The 13,665-nt window shown below is 44.7% G+C and overlaps 1 protein-coding gene across 1 annotated transcript; it reads left to right on the top strand.

Annotated features, from left to right (window-relative positions):
• The first annotated feature begins 3,903 nt into the window (after positions 1 to 3,903).
• Positions 3,904 to 11,963, top strand: LOC142775120 (piwi-like protein 1). Its single transcript, XM_075876467.1, has 2 exons — positions 3,904 to 4,155; positions 11,724 to 11,963. Exons 1-2 carry the CDS (start codon positions 3,904 to 3,906, stop codon positions 11,961 to 11,963), a joined length of 492 nt encoding a protein of 163 aa, XP_075732582.1.
• The last annotated feature ends 1,702 nt before the right edge of the window (positions 11,964 to 13,665 follow it).

The raw sequence follows: 13,665 nt of genomic DNA, 5'->3' as shown, positions 1-13,665 counted from the left end.
TAAGTCGGATGTAACAACACTTGCGGATAAAGTAGGCAAACAAGGGAAAAGACAGGATAGGTTGGAGGCTCGAGTCGAAAAGATTGCAGCCAGATTAGACACAATAGAGGAGCGTCTCGACATGCTCTCCACTGAATTTAGGGATTCCCAAACCGAGGTCATGGGCATGTTTCAGCAGCTTCATACTCTATTGGAGACAAGACTGCCTCCCGTGGGTGGCCAAGTGCCATTAGTCAACGTGGTGCCTCATCATGGCGCCTCGCCAGCAAATTGAGGTTTGGCAGTGGAACGGCAGGGGCTTTCGTCAAAAGCGGGGTAACCTGCAGTTGCACGTACAAAATCTGGACAGTAAACCAGACATAATAGCCTTACAGGAGGCTAGTGGTTCCGTAAAATTACCTGGATTTAAGGCATTTACAGCGCCAGGAATTGATTCAAGGGGCGTATCACGCGTCTTCACAGCCGTGCTAGTCCATCGCAACATCACTGCCATTCAGCATTCTGTAGATAGCAGCAGGGAAGACTATGTCCTGCTAGAGATTTTGCCTAAACGAAAGTATGAGAAGAGTCTGTTTTTACTTAATGTGTATAGTTCTCTAAAAGATAAAGGATTGGGCTTGCCACAACTCCTGATTCAAACTCAACGGTTAGCAGCTCGCGCTCCGCTTATAGTGGTAGGAGATTTCAATGCGCCTCACCCGGAGTGGGGTTATATTCGAGCCATCCCAAAGGGCAATCAGCTTTGGCAAGTTGCCCGGGATCTTCGATGGACGCTGTTAAACAATCCACAAGATCATACGAGGATAGGCAACAGCATAAGCATGGATACCTCTCCAGACCTTATGTTTTTTAGAGGCATCAGTAATGCAAAGTGGATTAACACGGGACAAGTCCTAGGAAGTGATCCCTATATCCTTTCCACGACGTTTAGCGCTGCAAAGCACAAAGACAAAGTGAGGGGGCATATAATTACAGATTGGGACAGATTTAGGAAAAACAGAGCAGACACTGTTAACGGGAAAATTAATTACCTGGATGCATGGGTACAGGCGCTCAAGGAGGATGTAAATAATACCACGGTAGAAGTGCCAGTCGAGCAGGAGGAGTTTACCGCTGACTCGAGACTATTACACATGTGGGAAGCGCACGCGAGTCTCTTGAGAAGGTGGAAGAAGCAAAAACATAATGGCGTCCTTCGCAGAAGGACTGCCAAGTTAGAACGTAAAATCGAAAATTATACAATTGAGTTGCAAGCCAAGCAGTGGGGCCAGATTTGTGATCGCATGAATGGACAGTTTGGATGCAAAAAGACGTGGCAGCTGTTAAGGCATCTTTTGGATCCGGCAGCAACAAAATCGGCGCAACGGGGACAAATGACTCGGTTGATGCATCAATATGAAGGCACAATTGGAGAGTTCATACAGGAACTCCGGAATCGGTACATAACTGATGGAGTAGACGGTTGCTTGCCACACTACTCGGGGGTGGAAAACTCAGATCTAGATGAAGAGTTCACAATTGCGGAGGTGGAGTTTGCCATGGGGCAGCTGCGTACTACGTCTGCCGCAGGTCCGGATGGAGTTACTAAAAAATGCTGAGAAACCTAGATTTCAAATCGGTCGGGGCAATCACTGACTTCATAAATGAGTATTGGGTGGCCGGGGAGATCCCAGCACAATGGAAGCATGCTAGGATTATATTTATTTCGAAGCCAGGCAAGAAAGTCTGCTTGGAAAACCTGCGCCCCATATCGCTGACATCATGCGTGGGCAAATTGATGGAGCACGTGGTTCTCAACAGGCTTCAGAATTATGCAGAGGACAAGGCCATCTTTCCCCCAACTATGATAGGTTCCAGGGCCAATTTGTCCACACAGGATGTCATGATACAGTTAAAACATGATGTAGTCGATCCCGAGCATGACACGGGCACCAAAGCTGTATTGGGGCTTGACCTGAATAAAGCTTTCGACAATGTTTCGCATGAGGCAATATTGAATAACCTATCGGAAATTGGCCCAGGGGTCAGGACATTTCGCTACATCAGATCATTCTTGGAGGGCCGAACCGCAGAAATTTCAATAGGAGATATCAAATCGGACTCATTCGCGTTGGGAGGCAAAGGGACGCCGCAGGGTTCAGTTTTGTCACCGTTCCTGTTTAATATCGCCTTAATTAAAATACCGCCGAGGCTGGAGGAGATACCGGGACTCAAACACACATTTTATGCAGATGATACTACTCTATGGGTAACCAGGGGTAGTGACGCGCATCTGGAAGAAACACTACAACAGGCAGTTAATATTGTCGAAGAGTTGGCAGGGGAGGCGGGACTTTCATGCTCTCAGCCCAAGTCAGAGCTCTTTGTGGTTCGGGACAAACCCAGAGGGCTACATGCAAGACACTATATTCCGCCACCGCCGTTAGAGGTAAAGGTAGGGGGTAAGCCAGTAGCTGAAGCTCAAACGATTAGAATTCTTGGCCTATATCTGCAAACTAACAGGAAGAATAGGGTGGCCCTTGAAAAACTTAAGACCACGGTCAATGCTACTGTCAGGCTAATCAGAAGAATCGCTAACCGTAAGAGCGGGGTTAAAGAAAAAGAAGTCTGTAAGCTGGTACAGGCGTTTGTGCTCAGCAGGATTACTTACGCGACACCTTATATGAAGTTGGATGCCGCAGAAACAGGTAAGGTCGAGGCTATGATCCGGCAAGCTTACAAGGCAGCGCTTGGGTTGCCTAACAACGCGCCTACAGAAGGCTGTTAAAACTAGGGGTACACAACACCCTGGATGAATTATGGGAGGCGCATCTGGTGACGCAGCACGCTAGGCTTTCGACAACCAAAGCGGGCAGGATCATATTGGAAAGGATTGGCATTGGAGCAGAGGCTCCCACTGGGGACACTAAAATTCAGGTGCGGCGAGAGTTATATAAGGCCCTGTACATAAAACCTTTGCCCAAAAATATGCATCCGATTCACCATACGCAGCGCAGGCAGGCAAGAGCCAGAGCTTTAAACGTTGAGTACGGCGAGTACAAAGCGGCAGTCTATACAGATGTTGCGGAAAAGAACAAAGACGCTTTTGTGATTGTGGTGGTGGACAGGCGGGGGCGCTTGGTCGCCTCTGGATCGGTCAAAACCCGCTCCTCGGAAACTGCAGAGGAAGCGGCAATAGCGCTAGCTATAACTAATTCGCAGTCAGATTTGATTTTCAGTGATTCAAAGACAGCCATGCGAAATCTGGCGAGGGGCAGAATATCGGCGACCGCCGCACAATTTATGCATGAGGCCACGGGACGAGAAATTAGAAAAATAGAAATTGTCTGGGTACCAGCACACTCTGGGAACCCTGGGAACGAGGCGACTCGCCTGAATGCTCGAGGTTTCGTCAGCCGGGTAGGTGAGCCGCTAGTTCCAGGGAGGTTCGCCAGAGATGGGCTGGTGTCCTTTCACGACATAACGAATCATTATGAACTAGAGCGGAGGTTTTATCCGCCCCCGCACAAGCGGTTAACTAAGGCGCAGGAATGCGTCTGGAGGAAACTGCAGACGCAATCTTTTCCCAACCCTTGCGTGTTGAACAAAATGTACCCGGAGGAGATTAAGCCGCAATGCAAATCGTGTCAGGCTGTGGCAACATATGATCACATACTTTGGGAATGTAGCATAGTGCCGCCGCCGGTGGATATTATGCGTGATCCCTCTCTTGAGCACTGGGAGGCCGTGTTGACCAGCTCAGACCCAGTCGTCCAGTTGAGGGTCGTGGAGTGGGCCACACAGGTCGCCGCCAACCTTGGGTTTATGGCCATCTAACACGGAATCATTCTCAGTTGCTTTCTGACGAAATAAAGTTTTACCATCCATCCATCCATGCACATACCGCTGTCAAATATGATCGTCATGGGCTGCAACGCATACCACAACGCCGGCTCGCGCAACCGCACGGCGGGTGTCTTTGTTGCCAGCATGAACCAGACCGTCACGCGCTGGTACTCACGTGTGTCATTTTTCTCCACACACGAGGAGCTTGGCATCATGCCCACACAGCACCTTCGGGACTGCTTGAGCAAGTACACTCAGGCAAACCTTGGTGCTCTTCCCGAGCGCATCATAATCTTCCGCGACGGTGTCTCCGATGGCCAGATCCCTCAGGTGAGCATCGTGACTATTCCTTGCACCAATGACATACCTTTGTCTCATGTTATCCACTGTGTAATGATGCAAATGAAACTTAATTAGTGAAGACAGGGTGTTGCTGGAGGTGACATTATGACAAGCGAACTTGTCTTCTTTAAGGCTGCAACTGCACCAGAAAAAAAGTCTGCTTGTTGGAACGTCGCGACATTGGTGATATACCATGTTCATGATTTTTTCATTTCTTCAAGCTTTCACTTTCTCCTAAAAGCTTGCTTATAATGATGGAAATGTATTACCGTAATTGCTCTAGTAATGAACCCACTCGACCAACTTGGTCCTTCGAAAAAGAAAGCTTTAATTGTATCTTTTCATTTTATTTCAGTATGATAACCCATACCATTGATGATAGAAACAGCATTAAATCAAGTCATTATATCACAAAATATAGACACAATAAAAGTTAAAACATAGTTTAACAACCATGCTAAACAGTTGAGAGCAGCACGAGCTCAGACGTCAATCAAATAAAAGTCGCGCTTTTACGGGAGAGCGCCATCTGTTGCATACAGGAGAAACCTTTTTACTTATTTGTTACGCAAGCACAGTGGCAAGAAAACGAAGCAAAAAATGCGAGGTCTGCGTGTAAGGCTTAGCACAGTCACAGCGAATGCTAAAGGAGCAGCCTTTCGGAGCCTTTTCTAAACACTCATTGGGTAACTACTAAAAGCACACTTGCTCGATACCTACTACGCCATTATTCATAAAATTTTTTTGATAGTAGGCCGGCGTTCGCTATCCTACTTTTCATCATTTTTTCGAAAAGTGTGGTATTTGCTAAACACTTGCAAAGAATTTTGAGTCAATTGTTCATGCAGTGGCTGACGACAATGAGGAATTATGCGTGAAGTGGGTATGCGCCACAGTTAATACGTGAATAAGAACAAGCTTTTGTAATGGGTTGGAGCATTGGACGACCCACTCGTTACGCTATAGGCATTGAGTGACGACTGGTTCTTCTTTCGCTGTTTTAAAATGCTTTATAAGTCATATTAACGCGATTGCTTTCCGGACATCAAGCCTGCCTCAGGCAAGTTTGCCACCAAGTCCCAAGCACCCGCGTGGCTTAGTGGTAGAATACTGGGCTGGCACCCAGCGGGCCAGAGTTTGGGCCCCACTGTGTCGCCATTGAACGAGGCCTTGCCTGTTCAATGCTGGGCAGTGGGTGTACCTGTGCGAGTGTTTGTAGAGAGCTTGGTATATGGAAGCTGTGGCTGTCTAAATGACACAATGGTAAAAAAAAGGAAGCACTGAAACCTGTTTATACATTCCCTCACAACGCCTCACTGAAAATGTGAATTACACATAGGTAAGGTGCCATCTAGACAGGGTTTCATAAAGATTTTTGTCAAATCGCATCACAATTACTGGGAAAGGCATTATAACAGTGTTGTTACCATGCTTTTCCTGGTGGTGAGCTTTGCGTCCAGAGCAGAGACCATTTTGCTTTCCTTAACTAGCGTGCGCAAGCGTTTTACACTTCTGATGAAGGCAAGGGAGTGCGTCATGTTCACACAAAGTGCTCTGTATTAAATTAACAGTTGAACTTGTGAGTGGCGATGCTTTCCATAGTCTCTGTATATTATATGAGAAAGTTGGTTTGTGTTGAGCAAGGCTTGGCCTAATACAGAACTGTAGATTACATTTTGCTTTTCTCAGAGTAAAATCTTTTAACTCATTTGTTACCATGTCTATTCAAATCAATCACCGGTTTTTGGCACTTTGGATCGTCAATTTTGGCATGTAGAATTTGTTTCTTGTGCACCTAGCCCTTTCTAGTAGTTAGTCCAGCCACTCAACTTTCAGAATCAAATTGAATTCGTTCGTTTTGGCAAAATAGTGATTTTTGACGGACTTTTGCACGTACCAATGTGTTGTGCTGTTGGAAAAATGCACTTGGCAGGTGAACGACACAAGTGCGCGCTCCTTGTGCATATGCTGCAGTAACCTCAGAGTTCTGTAATCAAAGGAGCCTTTACAAATCAAATACCGATTTAAGGTATAAGTTTTGCAATCGGATCGTGTTCAGCAGTAATAATTGCCCGAAATTTATGCTAGCCATTCAACAGAAAGCTGTTGCTGAGAGTCAGGGAAAATTTATTATACAAATATATATTTTCAAAGGCCTGCCGTATGTACAAAGTGTGGAGGTGGCCTTCTCAACCAATTTGCCGCAGCTTTGGTTAATCTCGTATCGTTATATGAGACACAGGGCAGCATCTAGTGTCACTAGTGGTTCCTATGGCGTCTTCATCACATCCACATGATTGCGCACCTGTGCCGCAAAAAACACGCACAGGGGCGCAACAGCTGTGCCAATTGCGCCAATTTGATAGAATTCCTCATTTGTGCGCTGAGCGGCGCCAAAACCATGAAATTTGTCGAAATTGTGCTACGCTGTGCCAAAATGCCCGACCAGCTTCGATATTTTCTCAGTTGTCTTAATTTGAGCAAGAAATGGAAGCTACTTCGGCCACCTGTAGTTTGCGTCATCAATTTATGTGGGCAGACCCTAACTCTAAACCACAGTTTAAAATAGCTGCTCATTTGGCCAAGACACTCACAAAATGCGATTGACCAGATGAAGTAACGACGCGCGGCCGTCTGTCCGCTGACTGCAGCGAATATTTTCCGGCACGACAGCGCAAGTTCAACACTAAAATGTGTTGCCATAGCCAGCAACACGTTGTAAGAAATAAGAATTTCCTAGACAGCAAGCGCGGCCATTGTATGTTAGGAACCATTAGGAACTGAAGCTTGAAGTGTACGAACTCGCAGTACGTTGAGTTTTTACACTTCCAGCTTTAGTTCATGCCATGACAACGTTAGTTGCCATAGCAACGCCATATGCAATAGATATCCGGTGCCATTGTCAGGTTAACAGGCGCATGCCCTTGTTATTTTATCTGGTCAAATTTGCCTTGCAAACAAGCAGAGACGTTGTGGCCTAACCCTAACCACTACATGAACAAAAAAGGCCCCCCCCCTTTTTTTTTTGTTCATGTAGTGTTACTGGTTCGAAAATTTCTTGGCCTTGTTCTAACTCGTGCCGAACGCCACTTAAGCTACTTTCGCCGCAGTACACGGGTGGCCTACCAAAAAGCGTTTTAAGATCGGAAAGGGCCTATAGTAGAAGTCTCTAGACACAGCACAGTTTTTTCAATTAATGATGTGTGTATACGCCACATAATTGTGAGTACTAATATGATTGATGACGTTTAGAAAAGTAACTGGAAAAACATTTGGAGTACTGTATGACATTTAGTGGCTAAGGTACTCGGCTGCTGACCCGCAGGTCGCGGGATCGAATCTCGGCTGCGGCGGCTGCATTTCCAATGGAAGCGGAAATGTTGAAGGCCCGTGTGCTCAGATTCGGGTGCACGTTAAAGAACCCCAGGTAGTCGAAATTTCCGGAGCCCTCCACTACGGCGTCTCTCATTATCATATGGTGGTCTTGGGACGTTAAAACTGACATATCAGTCATGTATGACATTTCTACAGCCGTAAAAAATTTTAAAAAAAACTGTGCACCAGTTATTTTTTTCCCTAATTTACGAATCTCCTTGTCATTAACTTGGGAGATGCACATTTCAATCCTCAGACTCTGTCGAACAATTTGACAGGCGTGGTGACTTTTGATGTGGACCTCATCATTGTTTGCTGAGTGAGGTGATTAACGAAAATACTACTTTGTTAAAATGTCACTGCTCATATTCACTCTGCATGATTTAGAGAATATTGAATGGCTTGCACAAATATATATATTTTTCTAAATCTAAGCCTTCTTTCTCAAACTGCTACAAATTTTGTCTTTCATGATAAAAAATGATGTTTTTTTTTCTTTGTAACCTGCTTCAAATTTGGGTTTAATGCTCCAAAATTAACATTTTTCTCCTCTAAAAATTGCTCCAAATGCTATTTCGGCTGTTGCACCCCTGCACGCACAGCTCGAAACTGTCTTGAAACCACACCTAATTGAGTGAGGACGAGCTTAGAGTCCGAGGATGACAGCATCCCAACTTTAAGTTTTATGGCGATCATGTTTTGTGTCAGCCTGAAACATCTGCAGCCATTCATGTGTTTGTTTTGTTAACGGCCTCACGTCTGCTCTAGTGCAAGTGCATAGCTGCTGGCCATTGTGCACAATCCTATAGCTATTCTAGTGACGTGCGAGGTCCACACGTCACTGAAGCGTGGTGCGCTGGCGCTGGCTATAGAGCTTCTCACGGCAAAAAGGCCACTGGAGCACATTTTGGCTCTCACTACGGAATAGCGCAGAATGCTTTAGAACTGCGGGCAATATTGTTAATTTTTATAATAGGATGTGCAAATATGCAAAAAAATATGCTTTGACGTATAAATTGATATGCCAACCTATGCGGATTGAGGTGGCTCATGAAAAGAAGTGATGATGGATGAAATAGCGAAGTTTATTGGACATAAGATTTATTGAGGCCTCATTCACATCACGGGAATCCATCTATATTGAAATAACTGCAGACTGTTATCGCACTAAAATAAAAATAAAAAAGTTACTGAGAAAAGTGTACAACGTCACTTGTGTCTCATGAAAACCCAAGCAATGCTTCATTGCATGACACGAGCAATGAAGCAGCAACTTGGTTCCTCTTTTCATTGTGTGAATAGAAACATTTTGTACAACATTTATAATTTTTATACTATTCTTGGGTCATTTGCCTTCAAGATGTTTATTCGGATTTTTCTGTTTTGAATATTTTTGCATATACGTATAGTGTTTTTATTGTACTGCTTATGAGCTGGCAATCGAAATTTACACACTTTTCACATTTTTATTTATTCCAAAATATTTTTGTTGGTGTACAACATATTTTTTTTGGAAAGAGAATTTCATTAGGTAATATTTTGTATTCTGCAATTCATGCTGGAGTATTTTTCAAACCTGCAAAAACTATTTTTTGACACATGAAAAACCAACTATTTTCGCACGGTAATGAAAGACTTAAATGTTTGCTAACCTGTAGCGTGCATTCTAGCGGTGAAAAAAAAGAAAAGTATGACAGACTTTGGTTTAGCACGTGGTGTAAAAAAAATTTGGGTGCGGGTATCGACCCCACGGCATGTCCAAATGGTGTTCAGCAGTCTGTCCAGGCCCTCACGTTGTAGCACCCCCCCCCCCCCCCCCACGCAACTGCAGCCAGTGCATGTACTATAGACGACAAGATGCATACGCAGTGTCCTTAATGGCGTTGCTTTATTGAAAATGCAGCTTTAGAACATCGGTGTCGGAAGGATATATTTTTACACCATGCCTTTTTTTTTAAACTGCAGAGGCGTCTGCAGCGTTCGCTGCATGTAGCATTTTTTGGTTGTGAAAACCGTGCCATGCGTTTTTATACAAAAAGAAAATGAACAAAGTGAGAGTGTGCCCGCTTCATGATGCTCATACTCTCTAGACCACCACGTCGCAATGCCTCTTTGTTTTAGTGCCACGAAACAGCGCCCAGCACATGTATTACGGCCGAACATTACGTGAAGGCAACCTCTGCGTGGCAGGTGGAGAGTGTCAACACCTAAATTATCAGGTATGACATACTTATGTTTGGTGCACCGCCGATACTTCTGTTGCCATTTGTGTAGTCCTATCAAGTTCCAAGGCAAGAAATTTTATAAGATGCATTCTTGTGTAATGCCAAAGTAATCTCTCCCCCTCCCCTTCCAAAAAAAACACAAAAACAGCACTTTATCTTCTATTTTAGCAGAAAATTAAGCACTGTGACAGACAGCCCGTGGCTAGCCAGGCACATTTTCAAAGTGCTGGCTTTTTTGGAAGAATGCCAGCCAGAATGGAATACATATGTCATGTAAACAACAGTGTAATTTTCCAGTTTTCTGCTCTAGGTAACTGTAGGAAACCCTTAGGCTGCATGTGCTGCTGCATATCATAATTCGATCACGATAACATTGGGTGTAAAACTCAGCCAGCCTAAAGTCAGCCAACAGGAACGAATCTTTCACTTTCACCAGGCTGAAGTTTTTGCTGACAAAAATTTCAACAGCCAATGTTCTTTAATAATACTCCAAGGGAAAAATGTTTGCTCAGGGCATCTTTTTTCCACAAACAATCATCATCTATCTTGAATTTTTTCCTCACAATATCGCCCCACACTTTGCAATCACAAATCGCAATTGGCTATCAGCCTGACATCTTGATAGGAAAGTAGAAAGCTCACAGCTTTTTTTTTTCGAAAGGAAACACCACCACACAAGATGAAGATAATTGTGTGGCTGAAACGCACACGAAATACTCCGGTTGGCTTTAATTGAGATAGTAACAGGAATCGGATTTCTCCCCCAAAGAAAAAAAGTTTAATTAAAACGCGTCTGACATGTTGATGTCAAAACATTACAGTATTGTCTTGGCTGTGGTCGCAGACCCACGTCTTCTTTTTTACCCTAAAACCCCGAGCAAGTGCGCCCTCCCTGTTCAGGAGACTTCAAACATGCGCCAATGGCCAGGCAGGCCCCTGACCAAGCAAGTGCCCCTCATTTCCACAGTTTCATTATCTCGTTTTATTCATTTGAAGAGTGAGTGATGGTGATGTCATCACTTCAACTGAGTGTGTGATGATGAAAGTAAGCTTATGAGAGTTCTCGGCGTACAGTTTATCAATCTGAATCTATTCACTGTCCTTTTTCTGTATCCCTGTGTACATAGAGTTTCCTGAAATTAACTAGAGGGGACTCTGACACTACGATCGTTGAGTGACCATGAGAATGATAGGTAGTACACCAATTTGCCCAATTTTTCTGCTTGCGGGCTTCGAACGCACTTGGCTTTGTTTGTTGCAGTGTTTTGGTCTTAACTAGAGGGGACTCTGACACTACGATCGTTGAGTGACCATGAGAATGATAGGTAGTACACCAATTTGCCCAATTTTTCTGCTTGTGGGCTTCGAACGCACTTGGCTTTGTTTGTTGCAGTGTTTTGGTCTTGTTTTGAATAAATGAATAAACAGTTTTGAACATCGTGACCCAATTTTCATTGGTGAATTTAAAAAGTTATGGTGGCTATGTGCCATTGCTTAAACATTTGCCAATTGTCATTTTGTGACAAATTAGCTGCATGCTATGCGAAGGCACATGGAGCTGAAAGTACAAAAATTAGACAAATTTATGTACTACCCATAATTTTCATGCTGGTTGAAGGGCCATGCATGGCAGCTCCCATAAACACCAGCGCCAGAGTTCCCCTTTTTGTTTTTATGAGAAAATTTATGCCTGTGTGAGCACATGGTCAGTTTGCCAACTATACGACGTCCTTTCACGCAAGTGCGTGAATGGGAGATTGACCAGATCGTGGGCTCGCTGGAGGCGCTTTTCGCGGGCGTCAAGCTCAAGCTGGTCTTTGTCGTGGTCACCAAGCGCATCTCGACGCTTTCTTCACGCACATGCCAAACGGCACCTTTAGCAACCCGCTGCCGGGCACCGTCATCGACTCAGAGGTGACGAGGCCCATGAGCTACGACTTTTTTCTGGTTTCGCAGAGTGGCCGCCTGGGCACCGTGTCTTCGACACTCTGCAACATCCTCTATGACATGACGGGCCTCAAGCTCGACCACATGCAGCGTGTGGCGTACAAGCTGACGCACCTGTACTTCAACTGGCCAGGCACCATCCGCGTTCCAGCTCCCTGCCATTATGCCCACATGCTGGCCTTCCTGGCCAGCCAGTCACTGCACGACGAGCACATTGAAAGGCTCAACGACACCCTCTTCTATCTGTAGTCGGTCCGATTCAAAATAAAAAGCGTTTATATTTTCACAAGTCCTCTCTCTTCTCTCACCTGTCCTTTTAATGACCTACATTTTCCTGCCTCTAAGCTCATGTTTTGTTTAATGCTCTAGGCCCAACAATGCAAGATTGGTTCAGCCTCGTGAACACGACTGAGGGGACAGTGAACCAACCAGGGGTGCAATAGCTGTGCCAATTGCATCAAATTGATACGATTCCCCATTTTTGCACTGAGCTGTACCAAAAGGATGAAATTTGCCGAAATTGCGCCACACTGTGCCAAAATGCCCCTCCAGCCTAAAAATTTTCTCAGTTGTGCTAATTTCAGTAAGAAATGGAGGCCATGTTGGCCTCATGTATTTTACGTCGTCAATCATTCCAGGGATCCAGGCACGGCGAGCGTATATTTGTCCTACAAAATCCGTATCTAGAAGGAGGTTTTCTGGGGATTTTTCGATGTAGGGATTTTTTATGGTGGCATAGTTCGTCGAAGTGGAGCTTTTTGAAACACGGCTTCATCGGCCAGTGAGGCCGGATTTTCAAGCTAGCCATAGAGAGCTAGCGCCTTGCGGGAGCGAGGTTGAGTGATTGAGAAGTATCTTTCATACACCATGTATTGTCTTCACAAATCGTGCAGCTTTCTTGTAGACAACGTAGTACACAAACCACTGCTCCGTAATGATTTAGTCAACATTGCAGTGACTGCACTTGCTCGATCGAAAGGCAACGTAGTACATGAACCGGTGCCCCGTAGCGATTTCGTCAACATCGTGGCGATTGTACTTGCTCGATCGACAGACGTCGCAGGCTGTAGTGCGCTGCCTTGCCACAAAAGGTAAGCAGTCGTATCAATTGTTTAGTTATACTCTGCCCAGTTGGTCGCTATCCGTTATGTAATAGCCAGAAATACCTTTCGTATCGGACAGTGCTATAATAAAGAGCTTTGCTGCTGAAATTTGAGAACACTTTCCCACAGGCTGCCCATGTAGATAAGCGCAATTCTACGGTACCTGTTATAGCATTCTGAAAAAAAGACTGTTTGCAATAATCTGCAAGGTGGCTTTTCTGTAAGGTTTGTATTCCAACCAAAAACTCTCGTTCACAGACTACTTTTCTCACTCATTGTGTTGCAGTCGCGTGCCTTCGATCTACAATGAGGGAGAAAAGCAGTCTTTGAACGAGAGTTTTTGGTGGGAAAACAAGCCTTACAGGAAAGCCGGCTTGCAGAATATTGCAAACTGTCCATTGTGTAACTTGCTCCGAGTCATCCTCTCATTACACTGATATGCAGGAATGGCGAAATAAACTGTTTTTCACGTTGGCCATTTGGGATTGAGAGAATAATGCAGGTGTAATTATAATGGCCCCAAATGCTTAGGTAGAAACATACGCACACTTTTGTGGAAGAAAACTGCATTTAGTTCCTATCGAAAAAAATCATTGCTTCAAGCGCGTTAATACATATTGCACAAACAAATTTGTTCTCTATAGAGCACGTGCAAGGCAGGTCGAACTTGTGAATTTCAGTTTATTAAATCTGTATTTGTCCTTACCATGTGCTTCTCTGCAGAATACGTGCACAACGGTGAGGCCGACATGTGTATGCCAGTTGGGTTTTGTTTTTACAGCGTGCTTTTCTGCGGTGCACTTGTATAGCAGCAAAGCCAAACTTGTTAATGCATTATGTTCGTTTTA

This window comes from Rhipicephalus microplus, chromosome X (assembly GCF_043290135.1).
Source record: "Rhipicephalus microplus isolate Deutch F79 chromosome X, USDA_Rmic, whole genome shotgun sequence".
Taxonomy (NCBI): domain Eukaryota; kingdom Metazoa; phylum Arthropoda; class Arachnida; order Ixodida; family Ixodidae; genus Rhipicephalus; species Rhipicephalus microplus.
Note: the sequence above shows the minus strand (reverse complement) of the source record. Positions and strands in the feature narration are given on the sequence as shown.

Bases quoted from the DNA above. Each gene is read 5' to 3' on its own strand.
- LOC142775120 (XM_075876467.1), top strand. From the start codon at position 3,904: ATGGGCTGCAACGCATACCACAACGCCGGCTCGCGCAACCGCACGGCG. The intron at 4,156-11,723 runs GTGAGCATCGTG...CTGGTTTCGCAG, and splicing joins CCGATGGCCAGATCCCTCAG to AGTGGCCGCCTGGGCACCGT.